Genomic DNA, 19,110 nt, shown 5'->3' with positions numbered 1-19,110 from the left:
AGTAGGAAGCAGCATCCTGCTGTTGTACTAGCTAGGTGTATTGCAGCCTCAGCGCTGATAGTAGCTCCAAACCTTTTCCTGGACAACATTACCAGCAATACGGCCTAGATGCCTTCAGAATGTCCTAAAAAATTTCAGACACTTAATCTAAACACAAAACTCCGGAGTTTAGCTGGATCAGCCCCAGTGATAACCACGTAGGTAGGGTAGTTAAAACCACCTACGTAGGCGATGCAGTTAAATAAATGTGGCTATTTTCTATGCGCATGATATAATCTGGATTCAGCTGCTGAAGTTTCCAGCATCGCTGGATAGTGGGGATGGATGGATGGCTGGATGGATGGGTGGATGGGGACCCTGCGTCCTGCCGTGCAGCCCTGTTCAATCCCTCCGGCCGTGTGCAGGTGGAGGAAGGTCCCTTGATGTACGGATATCTTCGGGATAGGGAGGATGGAGAAGCTGCCTGGATGTGGTAGGTGTCACAGAAACACAGAATGAGCAAAACGAACGTTAGGTTTCTCACCAGCTCCTGCTGCCCTGGATTAACTTGGCTTGCAGAGGCTGCCAGTGTAAATTTATTTCTCTCTTAACATTCACTGTGTTGACAGTAATTTTGTTACAGACAAAATACTACGATCAGAACCAGCGTTTCCAGTAAAAAGAAGCATTTCATTTGCTGTTGGTTTCCTTCTCTGCTCTCACCACCTTGGCCTACATAAAACAAAATTACTTGAGTGAATCATGCAGAGGTAAGGTAATTTCAGTGTCTGATTCTGCAATATTACCACACAAAATGGCACGTTAGCCTGGTTAATGGTTTATTTATTTTCATTAAATATTGATTATCAGCTGTTTATGCTGGGAGGCACTTTCCTATTTACTGTGGGAGTAGCTATATACCTATATGCTTTTATTACTTTTTTTTTCCACGTTAACTGTTTAGTCTCACAAATTCACACGTTTTGGCACTGACTGATATTTGCCAGCAATTTGTGTGTGCTGTTCACTCTTATAACTTTATACTTAAGTGTATTCCAAATCTGCTATCATTTCCAAGCTACTCTGAAAAATCAAAACAATAGTGGAAAGAAAGATGATGGCATTTTCACCTTATTGAAACAAAACATTATGGGAGCTTTTCACAGAAAAAAAAATCTATTGGCACTTCTTATACGTTTGCAGAAAATCATTTCAGGGTGATCAAATCAGAAACTTTTCGTCAGGCAGTGTTTAATTAGGATGAGCTCCATCTGTTCAAGGAAATATCTTCCACAGAAGATGCTGCTTCCCTAAGATGGCTCTGCTGGTTTTGTCGTCTTTAGCTTGGTAAGTCCCAAAGATGCTCCTCAAGGGTGGCCCTTAGACTGTGAGGAAATAACATCACGGGCCCTGGAGGCGATGTGCTGCAAATACAATGTGGTGAATGTAGCTTCTTTTTAAAATGCTATGGTGGCATTTTGAAAAACCAACCGATACCATCATTTTAGGTTAGAATGCATAACAGCAATTTCCGTTTCTAAAGCCCTAAAAGCAAACAAGCTCATGGTAGAGTAATATAATTGTATATTATTATGAGATTAGAATATAACAGTAATCCTCTTAAATCATTAGCAACAGACTAGAGCTTCAGCATGACCCTTGACTTGATCTTCCTTCGAAGTAATAGCAATAGCATTGCCATTAAAACAAGAAGAATTTGCATTTCAGTGAAAGCCTTATTATTATTATTTTTAATATAAACCTGTGCAGTATTTGTTTACAGGGAGTATAGATGGTCAATAGACCCCTAGACAAGTGAGAGAAGGACTCCTGTCAAAATGGTGAACACACATTTGCATCAGTATTGAAAACCCAATAAGCAGGGGGCTTTTTTTCAGTGAAAGTGCTGGATTGCAAACTTGAACGATGAGATTTCCTGGCACACCCTTGAAACATATCACACACATGGGAATGCAAATCCATTTGTTTTTAAACCCTAGCACATGCAAGGGATTTACACTGTTCAAAATAAAAACGTTAAATGGACACTAGCTTCCTGATTCATCAAAGGAAAAGCATGTGCTTAAGTCCACCTTTCCTTAGCAAAGCTCTTGGAAAGACGTTTGTAAAAACATGCTGGTGTCTAAAGAATCCAGCAGTGTCTGCGCCCAAGTACTGCAGGAGCTCAGAGAAAAGGTCCAGACCTGTTGTACAGACATCTACTAGAGCTCTGTAATTTGTTTCCTGCTACAAATATTAGTGAAACCAAAATAAATGCTCATGCTTTTTTTTTTTTTCTGCATTTTGGATATACATGATTCTTCTAGCAATAGTGTTTTCTGGTGCTAGAGACTGTGACTGATGTTTGCACATTGAAGGCACACACACGTGCAAGATGAAGCTGGCTGCGTGCTGTAACTCTTCTCAGTTTTCAACTAGCAATGAAGTCTCTCGAATGCTGTTATGGAGTTGGTATCAGCAGCATTTTTGGTTCTGCACATTGTATTTAGCAAAAAAGATGATACTTGACAGAATTTGCAGGTAGGTATTGACCGTTTGTAATATGCACCCTCTGTGCTGTTTTGGGATAGATTTTTCTAGTGGGAGGACTTTTGCACCTCAGGATTATCTTATTTCTGAATTATTCTGGTGCCAGGGTATAGACAGTTTCATGGTTTCTAGCTGCAGCCGCTCCATTTTATGCATTCTGTAAAATATCACAGTGCAAAGGAGAGGGAAGTGTAAAGTAATAAAGTCTGCTGTGAGGCAAGGACTGCAACCTTCCCTCTTCCATCTTAAGTGAAATAGCTCTTCTTCTAGAGAGTCCAACACTCTCTGTAATCCACTAGATCAATTAATACTTAGCAAAGCTCTGCAAAGCATCACCTCTCCAAGCAAGAACCGAAACCATCTCACTGCATCTTCCACAGCAAAGCAACCAGGACCAGCTGAAGGAGCTGCATGTTAAACCAGAGAGAGGTTGGTTTTATCACGGGTGGGTTTTGCAGTCATTGCACAACTAAACCTGCCTGGACGTGTCTTCCCCGGCCCTGCACGGCTGCGAGGTGCTCGCTGTCCCAAGCTGCCCGGGGGCTGCGGGAGACCCTCGGTGTGAGGAGGGTGCAGGATGGGTGACCACAAGGCTGAGAAATTTCAGGACCTTCCCACAACTGGATCTTGAAACATAGAGGCGATTTTAGTAGAGAAAGTGCAGGTGCTGAAAAGACCAAAGGCTCTTCAGGCAGGGGCTTTAGTGTTCAATAGAGAAATGCAAGGGCGCTTTTATGCTGCTTGGAGATTCCCTGGGCGTTCCGGCTCATCCTGCCACCTTGCTGCCCTGCTTGCATTCCCAGGGTGTGATAATCCTCCAAGTCATCTGGCTGCCCTCCTCCTCACGATGTCTATATTGGGCATGCTATTAAAAGATGCTATGAAAAGACGAACCGCGTGTTTTTCCAAGATGTAGTATTTATAGTGTGCCCCTGACAGATAACCCCTGTGGAGCCCCAGTGGCCCCTCTTGCATGGGCTCCTTGGCACGCTCAGCAGCGTCTGCACCTTCTTGGAGGAACCAGGGGGTGCAGCAGCATCCTGGGGACGGGGTCTTGCACTGACACAACCTCACGCTGCCTAGAACTGGCCGCGGATGCTCGTGCAGCATTTCCACGACGAGAAGCGCAGGACGGCAGCTCACGTTACGGGTCTCCAGCCAGAGACCCTGGCGCTGGGCCACTTGGCCGTCTTGGAGGCATCTGCGGGACTTTCTGGGAAAGCCGCTGCCCTGCGGAAACCGGGAGGCCCTGGATGCTGCTCGGCCCGAGGGGCAGCCCCTCTCCAGTCACCTGCAGCTCCTGCGCGGGGGCGTCCAGCAGCCGCCCGCGGGGTGCGGGACTCTCTGCCCCTGGAAAACCCGATTTTGCTATTTTTTTGGAGCGGGGAAGCGCAAGCGTTGAAGAGGGGAGAGCGCGGACACCGGAGCCGGGCGGGGGGGTCCGGGGGGCGGCGCAGCGCGGGGGCGGCGCCGGCCGCACTTTCCCGGCGCGGAGCTGCGCGCACCATGCGCGCTCGCTGAGCGGCTGCCCGCACCCTGCGCGCAGGGATGGCCTCCAATTTCAACGACATCGTCAAGCAGGGCTACGTGCGCATCCGCAGCCGGCGCCTGGGGGTGAGCGCCGGCCCGGGGCCCCGCGGGGCTCCCCTGCCTCGAGGGGGGCAATTTCGGGTTTTTTCTTTGTCTTCTGTAAGCTGCGCCCGGAGGCTCCTCCGGAGAGGAGACGCGCCTGGAAACTTGGGGGGCGGCGGGAGAAATGAAGCAGAATCATAGATTCTATGCAATAAATGGAGCAAAAGAAGGCATCTAATGGCACGTCAGTGTGTGCGCGTTGTGCACGTTCATAGACGCGGGTGTTCGTGTGTTTTGGCCACCGCGGAGACGCAGCGCCGGGATGGGGCAGCTGCAGGGACGGTGCGAGGAGGAGGAGGGTGGCCGGGAGGAAGGCGGTGGCTTGCGGGGCGGGCAGTGAGGGCCGCGAGTCTGGCGAGGAAAGTGCTTTGAGGGAGAGACTGCTTCAATGTCGCGTTTGTAGTATTTTTACACAGGCTTGGTGAGGACTCTGTGATATCTTACGGCGTTATGTTGGTTGTCTTTAAGTTACTCCAATGAAAATCCCCCCTAAATCCTCCTTCCCTGCTTCCCTTAGCCTGCTATTTTATTTTAAACTTGTGTATGCCTGTTATTCTTTTACTACCATCTGTCCCTCGTTTTAGTTGTAGGTTCTGCATCCCCAGTAGCGGCAGGCTGGTCCCCTCTGTGATTTCTCTTTCCGAGCCCTTCCTGGGGTGCTGCTCCCCAGCCCCTCGGGAGCCTTGCGTGCTCCGTGTCGCTCCCGAGCCGGTGTGCCGTGAGGAGGACGTGGGGCGAGGAAGGCTTTGTGCGCGTAAAACGCTCTATTAGCCACAGGATGGGAGAGTAACTCATTTCTAGTGCTTATCGGGAACTGATCCGTTATTAAACTGGCAGTTCTGAGTTATTTACAGCATGAATTTTACATTGAGAGTTGTTACAGAAGAGTTTACCTGCAAGGTGTTTTTTTTTTTTCTTTTTTTTTTTTTGTTAATTAATATTTCATTATCTTGCTAGATGATTCAATGGTTTCTGTACAGTTTTGGTAACCTCTTGCTTGGAAACTACAAAGCATTTCATAATATTCCAGCAGGCATTTTTTTAAGTGGAAGATGATATACGTGGATTTGCTGGGTGTAATTCATTCTTTATGAGCTGTGTGATTCAGTGATAGATGGAGATAACTTTATTATGAGAGAAGTTGCAGTAAATCTGGCAGGATTAGCGTATTCTAACTGTCCTCTTCCACCTGAAGCACTCAGATTGTTCCATCATAAATAACAGGTGAGACTAAACTGTGACACATCCTTCTATATCGTAAAAGTGAAATCTCATGGATCTGTGAATAGGGCACATCTGCATAAGCTTAAATGCTGCTAAAGCTTCTGACCTTCATTGGTTTGAGCTTTCCAATACCCTCCTCTCGTGGAGGGTGAGGAATAGTGTGCCTCATCCTCTTGTTATATGCAATTTGACTGTCAAATGATCAACAGGGAGAAAATGGAGACCCATACCGAGCTCATGGAAATGGAACAAATGTTAAATGCTTTTTTTTTTGGAAGAGACAGTTTCTTTAATCCCATTTCTTATTTCAAAGGCTTTTATCCTATTAAATGTATGGGAAAAAAAAGTGTGAAAAGGGTGGGGGTGGTGGAAACTGCTTCTGTGAAGAACTCTAAGCAAAGGGACAGAGTGACTGTGGCCACAGAGCTCAAAAAATGGGGAGCTCCAGGGTTGCTGTCCCACAGGCTCCCCAGTGCTGTGGGGCAGCTCACCTTGATCATGATCCTCCTGTTGCCACTTGAAGTCTGGTGGAAGGGAGAGGCCTGGGGCAGAGAAGCTGAGGTCACCTGTGCAATTGTTGATGCCCCAACATGTTTGAAAACAAATAGTTTTACTAATTGCAGAGCTATTTTCCCCATGTAGCTCTCAAGAGTATTGGTTTATGCACCGATTACTCAGAAATAAACAGTTGAAATGTGGTCGTAGGTTCCTTCCCGTAACTTACAATTTTCTACAAGCCTCTTAAGATTGCAGTGCCTTTACTTAGGACATCTGAGTGGCAGTGAGTACTGGGGTTAATTTTGAGTACCCTGAGCTCTTTAAATTCCAGACTAGCTTAGACTTTTGCACAACTGTGGCTGCCAGTGCTTGCTTCCCAGGACACAGCTGAGACATCCCCTTGCTGCTCTGGGAATTGTTTTCCCTCCTTGATGCAGGTGTGTGTGTCCTGGGCTGATGCTGAGCACCTGGAGCTGCCAGGAGGATTTAGGAAGAGTTTTAATTCCTAAATTTACTAGGTGGCAAATGAACTTGGCTCCTCAACGGAGAAGATGCTGTGCAAAGTTTATTTTCTAGTAGCAGGCATTACACCCCTGCGAGTTTGAGGTGACGTGAGAAGGGAAAATATTTTTACAGACTTCAGCATGTTCAACAGGAAACTTTCAAAGAAAATGTTATCCCCATACCATGAAAATTATAGGAAGCAGAAGCTGGCTTCAGCCTCGTGTAGGAACTCCTGTGTAATTGAGAAGGGTTTCAGTACTATGTGTGATGAGATATAAGTGGGAGTTATTAAAATACCTTCCAATATTATAGTGGCACAGCTATAATCAGTGAATTGTCTTTGCAGACTGAATTGAGCTCCTGGGTTTTCCTCTGTAATGCTATGGTAATTCCATCACCAAGGGAACTAGGAGCAGAGCTTGCCTCCACAAATTATCTCAAGAAGTGACTTTCCAGAATAGCTGGGATGCGGGTGCTTGATTTGGAAAGAAAGGGGTGCAGAAAAACACCTTGCTCAAAAACAAGTTGCACTTCTGTCAAGTAATAATGGCAATTCTGGTAGCCCCTCAAATCTAATTTGGGCCAGTTATAGTTCTGTACCTGCTCTATTTATGTACATTTTAAATATTGAATTTGCATACTTAATAGAATAGTTTCCATAGCAACATGGGTAGCACATGTCTTCTGTAGAGCCAATATATTTCTCCCTAATATATTTGGAAGAAAGGATGTTCTTCTTGATTCTAAACTGTGGTGCTCCTGCCCAAGTGCTGGATCACAGCACTCTGACATCACCTAAAACCCATTGCTTTTATCAAGAGCAGGATGTGACGATTTAAGATCAACCTGGAGGATTTTTCAGGATGAGAACTTGCCGAAAGAGTCCCTTGTCCCCCGGGCTCCTTTCCTCCCGGGCTGAGCTGTTGCAACCTCTCGCCTTCATGGAGCTGCTGGTGATTCCAGGCTCTGCTTGCTGCTCCTGCAGCCACCCCTAAGCTCTGCTCTGCTGGAAGGCGCGTTTCAATTTGAGGATTACAGAGCTGCTCTAAGGGTGCCCTCTCCTGCCGTGATCACAACTGTATTAGAAGCAGGAGCTGCAGACACAGGACAGGAGGGACAGCAGGGGATTTCTGCAGCCTTTGCCTGGGCAAAGCCAGGGGTGTCCTGGGCTGCAGGTGCAGTGCTGAGGTGCCATCAGGCCCCACACAGGGCCTCAGCGAGGGTGCTGTTCTCCTCAGAAGACCTTACGGAGCCCATAGGCATCTGGGCTGTCCCTGCCTGTTGATATATAGGAGATGGCTGGAGCTGGATGCCATGGGGTTAGCTGTCAGTCCCTGGCGCTTGGTGTACTAGTAACACACTTGGAGTGTCTTATTGCATTAAGGGCTATTAGTGTCAGAGGGAAACCTCTTTGATGAACTGCAGCTGCCTAAAGCTGTACCCAGCTAAAAGCAAAAGAGTGCTGGTCAAACAGAAGTGCCTTGGAGAACCTGCTGAGATGTGCTGGTGTGGAGCAGAGCGCGCTCGGGTCAAGCCGTGGACACATTCAAAGCTGGTTTGGAGTCTCATTTGTCTCTGCACAGTATTTAAATAGAAGCATTGGACTAGACCAGAAACATTGGCATCCTAAGAGGTTTTCTCATCTGTAATGTTTCCAAGAGATATGAAATACCTTAAGATAATACAGACTTGACTGCACACTTTCTTCCAGGCTTTGTCTATCATAAACATATCTGTCTTGGGTGCCCAGTATTTCCATTGCATCCCCATTTCTCTTTCCAAAAGCACTGATTTTTTTAAAGTCACCGATAGAAAAGGTATATCAGGATTTGAACTTCATTCTGCATATAGTGATGTTCTATCTCTTGGGGTGCAAGGTGGATCAAAGCTCTGCATAGGCAATATGAGGAGATGGAGTTACTGGACAATCTTCCAAGAAAAATTCAAAGGCAGGGATAGACTACATCTCTTAAATTTTCAAGGCTTAAAATAGATGTGATGCCATCTACAGTAGTGTTTGCTCTCGTGCTCCTCCCACTGTCCTCAAAGTTCCCTGTGCTGAAACAGTCCTGTCTGTCTTGCTAATTGTCTATGTGAAAGACCAAGTCCTAACCCAATCTAGGCTGAAATGAGTGAATAGTGGTGAATAACTCACCTGAACGTGAAGTTGTTTGCATGGTATATTTGTTTCAGTTACCCTAAAGCAAAGGACATAGAATACAGTGGGTGTGATGCTTTCTGCTTCAGCAAGCTTCTCTTTAACATGGAAACTACTTCTGTTAGCTGGATGATGTGTCAAAATGATATTTTAGGTTGTCTGTCTGTCTATTCCATGGTAAAGATGTAAGAACTGTAGTTTTACAACTTCCATTCCCATAGTCACGAGAAGTGGCCTGTCTGAGCTTATGTGCACACATTCAGAAAGGATTCAAGAAAACACTAAAGTTCATATACATCTTAAAGCAAAATAAGAAATGCTACAGTAATTTCCATATGAGAATTAAGTTCTGTGATCTAGAAGGTGAACTCTTTTTCTTTTTGAAAAAAGAATGATTCTTACAACTGGAACTCTCTAAGATGACATATGCAGTTGAATTAATATACATAGGTTACTGCCTCTGCATGGCGGAAGTATTTAATACAAATAATCCTGACAATTTGATGTATGTTAGAAAAACTTCACAAAGCATTTGTCTTTCTGTAAAATGTATTACCTGTTACAGGGGCATATTTACAAACCAGAAAACAATCTTAAACTAAAAATAATGTGTAGAACTTTCAAAATTGGGCACTGCTATCAGGGAGTCTGATTTATTTTACAATCTCCATGGTTTTATGAAAGTACTTCTGCAAATAATCATTAGAGGTCTGGGAGTTTACTTCACAGTTTATATTACTATTAAATTGCTACGTGCTATTAAAAATACTCATTTGGGAGGATCCATTGACTTTAATGGAGATGTGCTAACGGCTAAGTATCTGTTTCTAAAAAAATAAGGTCTCTGCAAAGTCTTCATAGTTCTCTTTATCAGAGAATAAAGCACATGGGGTAGGAACCATGTGATTTTTTTTTTTTTTGGTCTGTCAAGGTTGATGCTGGGAGCAGATTTCTGCAGAATCCTCCAAGTCTCCTTGGGCACCTTCCACTTTGCTCTTGCAGACGGGCCTCGGTGCTGCTCTTGCAGCCGTATCTGTTTAACAGCACTTCTAATTAAATCCCTGCTCTGTGCAGCCCTCTCTACGTGCTGCGTAACCCCATCTGCCGAAGGCACCTCCTTGTTATGCACAGAATGACCAGCCTCATCCGTCTGTTAGAAAGTGGGTCCTCCTTGGAAACTTGGGACAGATCCACAAAAGGCTCTGGGCACCTAAAGTGAGGGCTAGCTTGATTTTAGCAGGTGAAGTCAAACAGTGTGTTTGATGCTACAGTTTGTCCACATGAGTTTCCCAGGTGGAAGGAAATGTATAGAATAGTGTTTTAAACAGCTTTCACTTTTTTTTTTTTTTTTTTTTCCCCCTCCTCATTATTAGGGTGACCTTGTATAAGTAGCAGGGGACAGTCTACAAATAGGGACTGGAAATGAAAATCTGACTGTGGAGGAGTGATTTCTTGGAGTCAACCTTCTATGCTTCCAATGAGGGTAACTCAAGTCCTAGTCATAGAAAAATTGGTAAAGGTCAGAAGATTTCTTATGAAAGATGTGGTGACTGGAGCTACAGAGGTAGAGTTGTTCCCTCTTTAGTATTAATCTTGTTAATGGCAAAAACTGGGTCTGCTCATGTCAGACCTCTTTGTGTGATGGGGCTGATCAGCCCCAAAACTCATTATCAGGTTGGTGTGAAGGGATGTGGTATACCTGGTGTCCTCTGCTGCAGAACTAGGGCTCTCCTAAAATATCCTGTAATAGACACTTGGAATAACTTGGCCTTCAGGAAGGAGCTGACTTCATAACTTTGTTGCTACTTGCTTATTTCTAGGAAATGCTTGCTGGAGTGATGTGAGCTGTGGTAGCTGCCAAGTATTTCTGGATTCATTTTTAAGAACTCAAAGCAAAAAGGTTGCTAGGTTTCTGGACTGTTTCCTGTCTTGGCTAATACTTTACCTAAAATGTTGAAGAATATTACTATTTAAAAAACAATAAAATCTCCTAAAATCGGGAGGATTTTTTTTCTATGTTATAATACTACATGAAAATGTGTATGTTGGACAGTGACAGTATGCTAGATTTAAAAGGAAAAATGGAAGTTCTTGCTGTAGGTACCTTGGGAAGTTTACATGAATGTTCTGCACCCACTTCCTGTATAACTAGATGTGAAAACTTTTGAATTATTACTTAAAAGTTTGGAAAACTAACATATAAGGTTTCATTTAAGAAATCAAAAATGAGAAAATGGAAGTCTTTAGCTCTAGTTGAAATTACAGATGTCAAAATCTGAAAAGATTTGAAGCTTTCAGGGTTTTCTGCTACTGATTTTAATTCTGTTGACTTGTGAAGAAACGCCATTGAGAAGATTGCCGTGGATGTTTAAAGTGACGTGTGTGGGGGTTTTTTTTTTGTTGTTGTTGTTTTTGTTGTGTTGTTTTTTACAAGTTCTGCCTAACAGTGTTTCTGTGAAGCCCTGTGCAATGATAACACGGGGGGAGGCAGCCTGCAGGACTGGAGCCATATGGTTAGAGATGGGTGCTCGAATGAGCATGCCAGAAACCACATAGGAGGATTTTAGTGAGCTGTGAAACCTGGAAACAAGAAGAATAAAGAAAGATTGGGTTTTCTGCCTATACCTACCCTTGAATCAGCCTTCCTATCAAATTCTTGTTCACCGTACAGATGCTTTTGATCTGCAGTACTGATGCAGTAGAGGAAAACGGAACATTTTCTCCATACCAATTCAACCTGTGAGATATTAAGCCTGTTGGACACTCATATTTTTAGAAAACTGTTTATAAGGTGTTAGAACAAATTCTCAGGTATGAAGATTTCTCAGCTCATTTCAGAGGCAGCAGGGATGAGCCTCTGTCTCCAAGCTGGGAAGAGAAAAAGTCCTGGTGATGCCCTGTAAAACCTGCTGCAGCTCCCTCAGTGCTGCTGGCATTGCGGCTGTCAGCCCGTGGACAGGATGGTTCCAGATTCCTTCTGACACAGAAATGGGATGTTGACTCTAATAAATCAGTAGCTGTCTTGACAGGTTACCCTGACTTTTGAAGCAGAAAGATCCTTGATGCCAAGACTCGGTTTCCAGAGGGAGTGGACAAACCCCTCTGGAAGACAAAGGAGTAAGATGATGTAGGTGGTGGTTTGGAGTCTGAAATAGCAGTTTAGATGGTGGCCTTTTAGGAGCAGGGAAAGTAACTTTGTTTGTTTGTTTTCTAGAATATGCTTTCCAATAAATTAACTTCTACATTTTCCTTCAGGTTCTCATTGTTTTCCTTCAAAAACACACCACCTGCCAAGCATGATTCCTTTCCTAAAGATGATAACTAGTAAACAAGTGATTCTTACCGATGCTCTACCTAGTTTCAAGGGCAGGACTCTCACTTCAAGTCCAATGCACGTGTGACTGAAGATCCAAGTTCCTCTGCTCTTACCTCGGGCAGTTCCCTCATCTCGTGTCGGTCATCCTTCCTGGCTGCTCTCCTTCCCTGCTCCTTGGGTTTTCTTCTCCGGACGAGGCTCCGTGCACGTTCTTCAGGTGGTTGTTAGCTGTGGTGCATGCCCAGGAGGGCCCAAAGAGCAGCTGGATACTGGAAGTTGGTTGTTAGAGGGCTAAGTTCTGCTGCTGATGCCTTTCCATCATCAATTTGGTATATAGCGTGAAGATTGTTCTGCGGTGGTGTAAACTGACATTGCTGTAGCAAAGACAGATCACTGATAAATTAGTATGTTTTGTAGTGCTTGTGAAAACCTTTAAAAGAAATGTAACAGATGTAAGGTGTGTGCTGGAGACTGACATCTTAATTTGATGTCTGTGTAGCTTTAGGTATCCTGTGATTGTTGATGGACTGTGATTGTTGATAACTGTGATTGTTGATGGACTGTTCATATTATCTTTTTGTCTGACTCGTATCAAGTGCTGCCGGAAACACCACAAATGGTTCAGACTATTAAACTGAAAAGTGGTTTTTTCTTTTTTTTTTTTTTTTTTTCCCTGTGCTGAGGATCATATAACTTGTTTGAATTAAAGTTCAATACAGTAAAATCACTCGTGCTGCTTTCTGGTAACCTTAATGTAGTAGCTTAAGTTGTTCCTTTGCTTCCTGTATGATTCTTATCTGGACAACCATCAATGCTGTATAATCAGCAAAGGGGAAAAGCCGCTCTATAGGGTCTGACTGATGCATCAGCACCACTGTGGACGGGTGTAAGTTCAGACTGTGCTGCATGTGAGCGACATGTCCCTGGCAGAGGGCTTGTGTGACGGGGTGCAAGTGGCCCCTGTTTAATGGGGTTGTGGAAATTAAGAAGGCAGTGTTGTGCTTAGCTTTCATAAGTGCATTCTAGGCAGCAGTTGCACCTTGCTGAGGCTGGAGTCTGCCTACGTGTGAAAAAACTTTTGAACTAACTAGTTTTGAACTAACTCTTACTATACAGAAGTGACGTGAGGAATGAAGGGAAGCTGGTTTGTCCCTTTGAAGTAACGTGAAGTCTGAGCAAATGCAATAGGACTGCAAGAGTGGGTGGGAAGCTGTGTGCCAGGGAAATATTGGCTCTGGAATCCCTATTTTGCTCTCTCTCTCTTAGAGGGTAAATAAAGGTAAATATAAAATGCTGGGCTTAGTTACACCTTTCTTGGAAAACCATAATACCTACTCATTCTGCTTTTCAAATCATTGCTGAGAATAAATTTGTGTGCAGGTTCCTGGCGTTATACCATGAATGCCCCCTGATGTGGGGAGCGAGAAGCAAGATGCTTTTACGAGGAGACACTTTCCATGCGCTCGGCAGCTCTGAGCGCTCCGGCAGGGCTCTTACCCTCGGGCTCACCGGTCCGTGCGCAGGATCAAGCGACAGGTCCCCGCTCGCTGCTGTGACTCGAGTCCTTTTGTGCCCCGGCCTTCAGAGCGTGTCTGAGATCTTTGCTCTGAACTCGGTGCACCGCGGTGCTTGGAAGGGGACGTGCACTCTAACTGCTCCGGGCTTTTTGCTGCTGCAGCTTTGGACGGAGCCTCAGTCAGTCTAGAGATCTGGGCCAAATGATTTCAATTACTTGCTGCAATCCTGTAAGGTGAGGCTGAGTGCTTTTTACTATGATTTACTGGGCTGTAATTCTGCCACTTTTAACAAAACGCTGTATTTTGGTGAAGTCCAACTTGCAGTGATTCACTTCCTAGCAATATTTGCTGTTTCATGCAAATCTATTTTAATTTTAAAAATGATGCAGCTTCCAAGGGGCCCAGGGGAACGACCCTTGGCTTGCTGCGTAGTTGTAGCATCAGGAAGGAATGTGGAAGGAATAACATAGGCTGAGTTTGTGTTGGGATGGGATGGATGAACAGATACCTTGAGATTTTCATTGGAGGTGTGTGGAGGATGCGTGCATGGGGAATGGGAGGTAGTGTGAACAGACACCTGTACTAAGTGACAGTTGTGGTGCTTCCTGTTGAAGCTTGCAATTAAACTAGTTGGTGAGTGACAGCAGCGCCCAAAATGGACCGTTGTCTCAGTCTGCTGGTTTTTGGCTTGCAGTGGTGTCACCTTGGGCTCTCCAAGCAGCACAAGGTGCATTAAGTGTCACTAACTCTCCTTACCAGGTGGGCGACAGGTACAGCTGAATAGCACAGGTTACACACTGAAGCCTGGGAAACCAAAGCCCTTCTCCTGTTTCTGGCCTTGGACTGCTGGCAGCTTGGGGGGCTCTGCAGAGATAAAGGCTGGATTTGCATGTGCTTCCAGCCCGTTTCTCCGAGCCTGGGCGAGCACAGCTCATCGCTGCACGTGGAGCGGAGCTGCCCGTTCCTTCCGGAGACATCCCTGTTCCAGCTGCTCTAACCAGGCAGCGTGCCATCGTTGCGAGTTCTTGTTATTAAAGGTTAGTGCATATGTGGTCTGCAGCCTTTTTGCATTTCATGTGCTGATTAGCCTGCTCCGTGAGCTGTAAATGAGCCGCATCTATGCTATTTTCTCCTAGTTCTCATGTAATTAGAGCAACCAAGTCAGATCTTAAATGACCAAAAACAACAACAAAAAACCACTCCTCAAACCATAATTTGTAATGGGTGCTTCAGGTTGTGCAGCAGTTACCTAACCCAGGACACCACAAAACTGGATTAATTCACTAGCCTGGTCTAACAGCCTGGCCCAGCAGAGCAGCCCATCCGATGGGGCTCTGCAGAGCTCGGAGCCAGCCTGGCCACCTGCAGAGTCAACTTCTAGTCTGCATGGAAACCTGCATTTTTTTTTTCCTCCTTTCCTTTAGTAGTTGAAGTTCCAGACTGATTTCTCACCTGTCTAGTTTCATGCCTAGAATTAACTGTGCTCACATATAAAGCTTAGCAGATGTTCAAGGCACCAAATTGGATGCTTAGCTCCACTCTGACTTTTTTAAAACTGTCACTAGCAAGTGAGGGCTTCTACTGTAAATGCTTCTTGGCACTGAGAGGCACTTTGCTCTAATGGCCTAACACGGCCCAGAATGAGCCTCTTCTGTGCCAGTGACAAACTATTACTTTAAAGGCTGCAAGCCCATGAAGAAGGGTCTGAAAGTAGGAGGATATTTTAGATAATTATCTGGATACTGCATCCAGCTAATGATTTCTGAAGGAGAATGGATTGGAAGCTGAAATTTTGCTTTTTAACTTTTTTTTTTTTTTTTTTTTTTTTTCAGGTCCTGAAATGCTAGATAGACACTAGAGAAACTGAAAAATGGAGCCAGGTTCTGTATTTCCTTCCATTGTGTCAAATAGCACCACTGGTTCTACCTTACATCTACTGTGTAGCTTGTCATACGTGGTGCAGTCTATTTGCACATGAGTCTATTAACAGGACTCCTGTGTAACTCCTTGCATGTAAGGAATGCTTGCCAAAAGCCACCGTGCCCTGAGCAGTGAAGGGAAAGAATAGGGACTCCTTTGTTGCAGGTTTAGGGTGTTCATGTGGCATGGACAAATGTTAAATCCCAGTTCTCTCGTCTTAATTTACATTCTACATTAAGCTGGTGTCATTGGCCTGTTTGAGGTACCAACCTCCTGCATGTCCTGGTTGCTCCTAATCTGTCGTGTCCTCCCAAGGCCCTGCAAAAATTTGTGGTGGAGACAGAAGGAGACTTCTCTGATACATGTGCTTCAGCATCTGGCTAGGGTCCCTAATTAAGATGCTGCTAAACTCTGGGCCTTCCAGCTGTTGTGTGCATCCCTAGTTTGAGGGGGGCTTCTGAACCACCTTATTGATATTTGCAGGGATTTGCCGTAAAAGGATTCTCACAAGCTCTTGGGTGCCTTTTTTAAAAATTCTGTTACTAAGGAAGAGTGCATCTGGAAAGCGTTTCTTGGCTTTGCATGAGCTCAGCCCACCTTGAAATCTGCCAGACTTGACCTGTGCTGGTGGTGACAGCAGTGAACTAAAACATGAGCTAAAACAAAGCATCCACTGCCAAATTGTTCAGCAGCATGTAGAGGAATGAGTGAGGCTTGTTTGTCTATACAAATCCTTCTCGAGGGAAGGAGGAGAAATCTAGATTATCTTCTTCAGTTCCCTGGGGAGGAGGATAGCTTGATGTAAAACTACTTTGATTTATGTAGTCATTATAACCTGATCACAATGAATAATGCAATATCACTTGCTCATAACACTAATGTTAAATGGATATTCTGGGAAAGTAAAATTGTTCTGTTGCCGAGTGCAACTATATTTTTACAGACAATATATGGACAACTTTGCTGTTTGTTTTGTGAAGCCAGTGAACTAATCTACTTATCAATGTACTTTTTAAATCACTCTAAACAAATTTCTAGTACAGCTTGGACTATAGTAACTAAAGTTATTGTGGTTTTTTTACTGAAAAAAAAAAAGTAGAGAACATACTATGAGAAATTGCTTATGTTACTGACAGGTCCACTAGGTTATCAGAATTGCAAAAGTCAAGTTTTTAGCAGTAGCCCAGACTTTGTGAATGTCATCCAAAGCTGTGTGATAGCACTTTACTGCTTTTAGAAAGACCAATTTGCCATTTATTTGACAACAGCCCCTATAAATGCCACTGTGTTTGGTTGGTTGGTTGGTTAGTTTTAGGGCAGAAAGCCCCAATAAAATGGGTCAGCTTTCCCTAAAGTCTTGCTGCTTATTGGTGAGATAAATTTGCTAAATTACGCTTTGAACTATTGTCCTTTAACAGGGATAAAGCGAAGTCAAGGAAGTACATGATGGGGTTCTTTGGCCCTAAAGTGGAATAGGTTGGCTTTGCCTTAGTGCATTGTGTATTTTTAAAAAAGTACATGAGGAAATATCTGGCTTAGGTTTAATCCCACCCAGCCCCCAACCCCTGCCGCTGACCTAACATACAAAAAATAGCCTTACCTTCCAAATTTCTAAACTATGTTTGATATATTTCTGGACACTCTCTTTAGATCTATTTTTGAACCCAAATAGAGAGGAATAAGGGGAAAATCAGCTTGAACTGAACTATAAACTTTGGTTTTATCACTTGGACTTCTGTTTGCTGCATAGAATTTTCATGTAGTAAAGAATGAGATTTTGGGGCATTTGAAATCTAGCTCTTTTTGGATCCTTTTGGAGGTGATAGAGGCTGACGTGGTGTTCCTCCTTCACCTGAGTTTACGGTAGGTCCAGGATTCAGGCAGTCATGGAGGACAACAAGGCTCTGTTTTTGCTGTCCTGCAAGAGTATTTCAAACTATATCTGAACCATGAAACCCAGTAAAGTCAGAGGGAAATCTTTCCACTTTACTAAGCCAGATGATGGCTGGTTCCAGATGGGAATAACAGCTCTTTGCCTTGCAGTGCATTTCCAGCATCAGGAGCAGCAGCAGGGTTAGCTGAGGAATCCTGCCCAGTCTGTAAGACGTGGAGTGGAGAGGCAGTGATCCAAATGCTCACGTTGTGCAATTCCTTTGATGTTGCTCCTTTGCCTTCAGTTGTGGTAATGACTTGCATCAGCTGATCTGAAGAGCCAAAGATAGAACGGACTGATTTGACATGACCTTGGACATGCATGTTGGATCACCTCGCTGGCTTTCTGATGATCTGCTTTGTACGGTCACGGTGTTGTTTCCCTTGAGTTTTATAGTGTTGCTTGCTTGGTGGGCTGTTAGAAGCTGAAATTTTTCAGAAGAGATTATTGCAGGAAGTAGATGCTATTTTGTATGATACTTGAATTAAATTTGGGGTTAGGGTTCTTGGAAGGTCTCGCAGGGGGTGCCTTAGAAGTTTTAGGAGGTGTTATGCAAAGAACAGCTATTACTCATCCCTCTGTGGCACATCGGATCCTGATTTGCTCTTTGGATTATCTAATCATTGCCAGTGCTTGGGGTGGAAGTAATTACAGTGGCAATTTCAACTAATTCCTATTCATGGAGCGGTGTAGAAAATGTTGATTTGAGGAATAAGTGAGCTAAATATTCCTGACTGAATAGACACCTAAGACACATTTGGGGCTGCTTCTTGTTAGAACTGTTTTGACAGCAGCATCAATATAAACAATTAATGTGTTATCTTCTACTTGAGAAATATTGACATCTCAGACACACACTAGATCATAATGACATCAAAGACCTAATTACTTGCTCTATATTGTGGCTTATGCAGGCTCAGTGATTAGCTCTCTGTTCTGGGGTGTCACATTCTCTTCTGTGCATTGACTGTACATGGACTGTGTGAGGCAGGAGCTGCTAAATGTGACATGGCTAGAGGATTTTGTAGGTCTTTGTTAATCAGCTGTGGAGGAACACATCTGCTAATGAGAATGCCATTACTTAGATGCAAAAAAAGGGGCTTTTTGTTTTCCGTGAACTACGTTTTGAGCAGTATAGTTTTGTGGGGAGAAAAGGTTCAGCCGCAGTTATGTAAAAGTGCAGTTGATGTATTCATTCTTTAGTCTAGGACAAAATAAGTAGTGGAACTCCTTAAACAGACAATGCAGAAAGCTAATGTGCTGACCGGGAGCCTGGAGATGCCATAGAACAAGCTGATTAACTGATAAGGAAGTTCAGAGGAGGAACCTCTATGCCCCAACTAGTTTTCCTCCAGTTTTAACAGGTTGTGATGAATAATGCACCTTCCTTTCTTCTCAAGCTTCAGTTCGAACCATCTTCAGCTAATGGTGTTGGTATAATGAGGTGTTCCAACTTTGAGAGGTCTTTTTATTCTTTTCTCTCCTTGAACCAGAACTTCAAGTCCAATATTTATTCCAGAAGCAATAAAATTCTAATGGCACCAATATCTAGTCATCCACTGTGCTCAATGCCAATAGCACCTAGTGATTTTGGAAGGGTGATGACAGCTTGGATCTGTAGTCAATCGGAGGCAGAACAAAATTCCGTATTTCCTTACTAATCTAGGATATCCTTCTCCTACTCTGCCTCTGCTTGTCTGGATGCTGCTGAGGTCAGAACTGTGGCTACAGCTTTGAGTTACTTCTGGCCTGAAGTGCTCCCGAGCCCAAATGTCTCATATATGTTCCCACTTTGTGCTTGTGCTTGTCCTAGGGCATATTGTGTAATGCTGAGCGCATTACAAAAAGATTCTGGTCTCCTCTATGGGCCTTTAATGCT

The 19,110-nt window shown here is 44.1% G+C and overlaps 1 protein-coding gene across 4 annotated transcripts in view; it reads left to right on the top strand.

Annotated features, from left to right (window-relative positions):
• Nucleotides 1–4,027: 4,027 nt before the first annotated feature.
• The window catches only part of DOK5 (docking protein 5), a 32,106-nt gene continuing 17,023 nt past the window's right edge, over nt 4,028–19,110 (top strand). For all 4 annotated transcript variants that reach the window (XM_088527854.1, XM_088527841.1, XM_088527845.1 and 1 more), the window contains exon 1: nt 4,028–4,143. In XM_088527854.1, coding sequence (XP_088383980.1) covers nt 4,078–4,143 — 66 coding nt within the window. In that variant the 5' untranslated portion in view covers nt 4,028–4,077. The remainder of the gene's footprint in view (nt 4,144–19,110) is intronic.

The sequence above is a fragment of the Tinamus guttatus genome, unplaced genomic scaffold (genome assembly GCF_059628265.1).
Source record: "Tinamus guttatus ecotype Peru unplaced genomic scaffold, ASM5962826v1 Tinamus_guttatus_pri_ptg000027l, whole genome shotgun sequence".
NCBI classification, from domain to species: Eukaryota; Metazoa; Chordata; class Aves; order Tinamiformes; family Tinamidae; genus Tinamus; species Tinamus guttatus.
The sequence above is the reverse complement of the archived record's forward strand: the minus strand, read 5'-3'. Positions and strand labels throughout refer to the sequence as shown.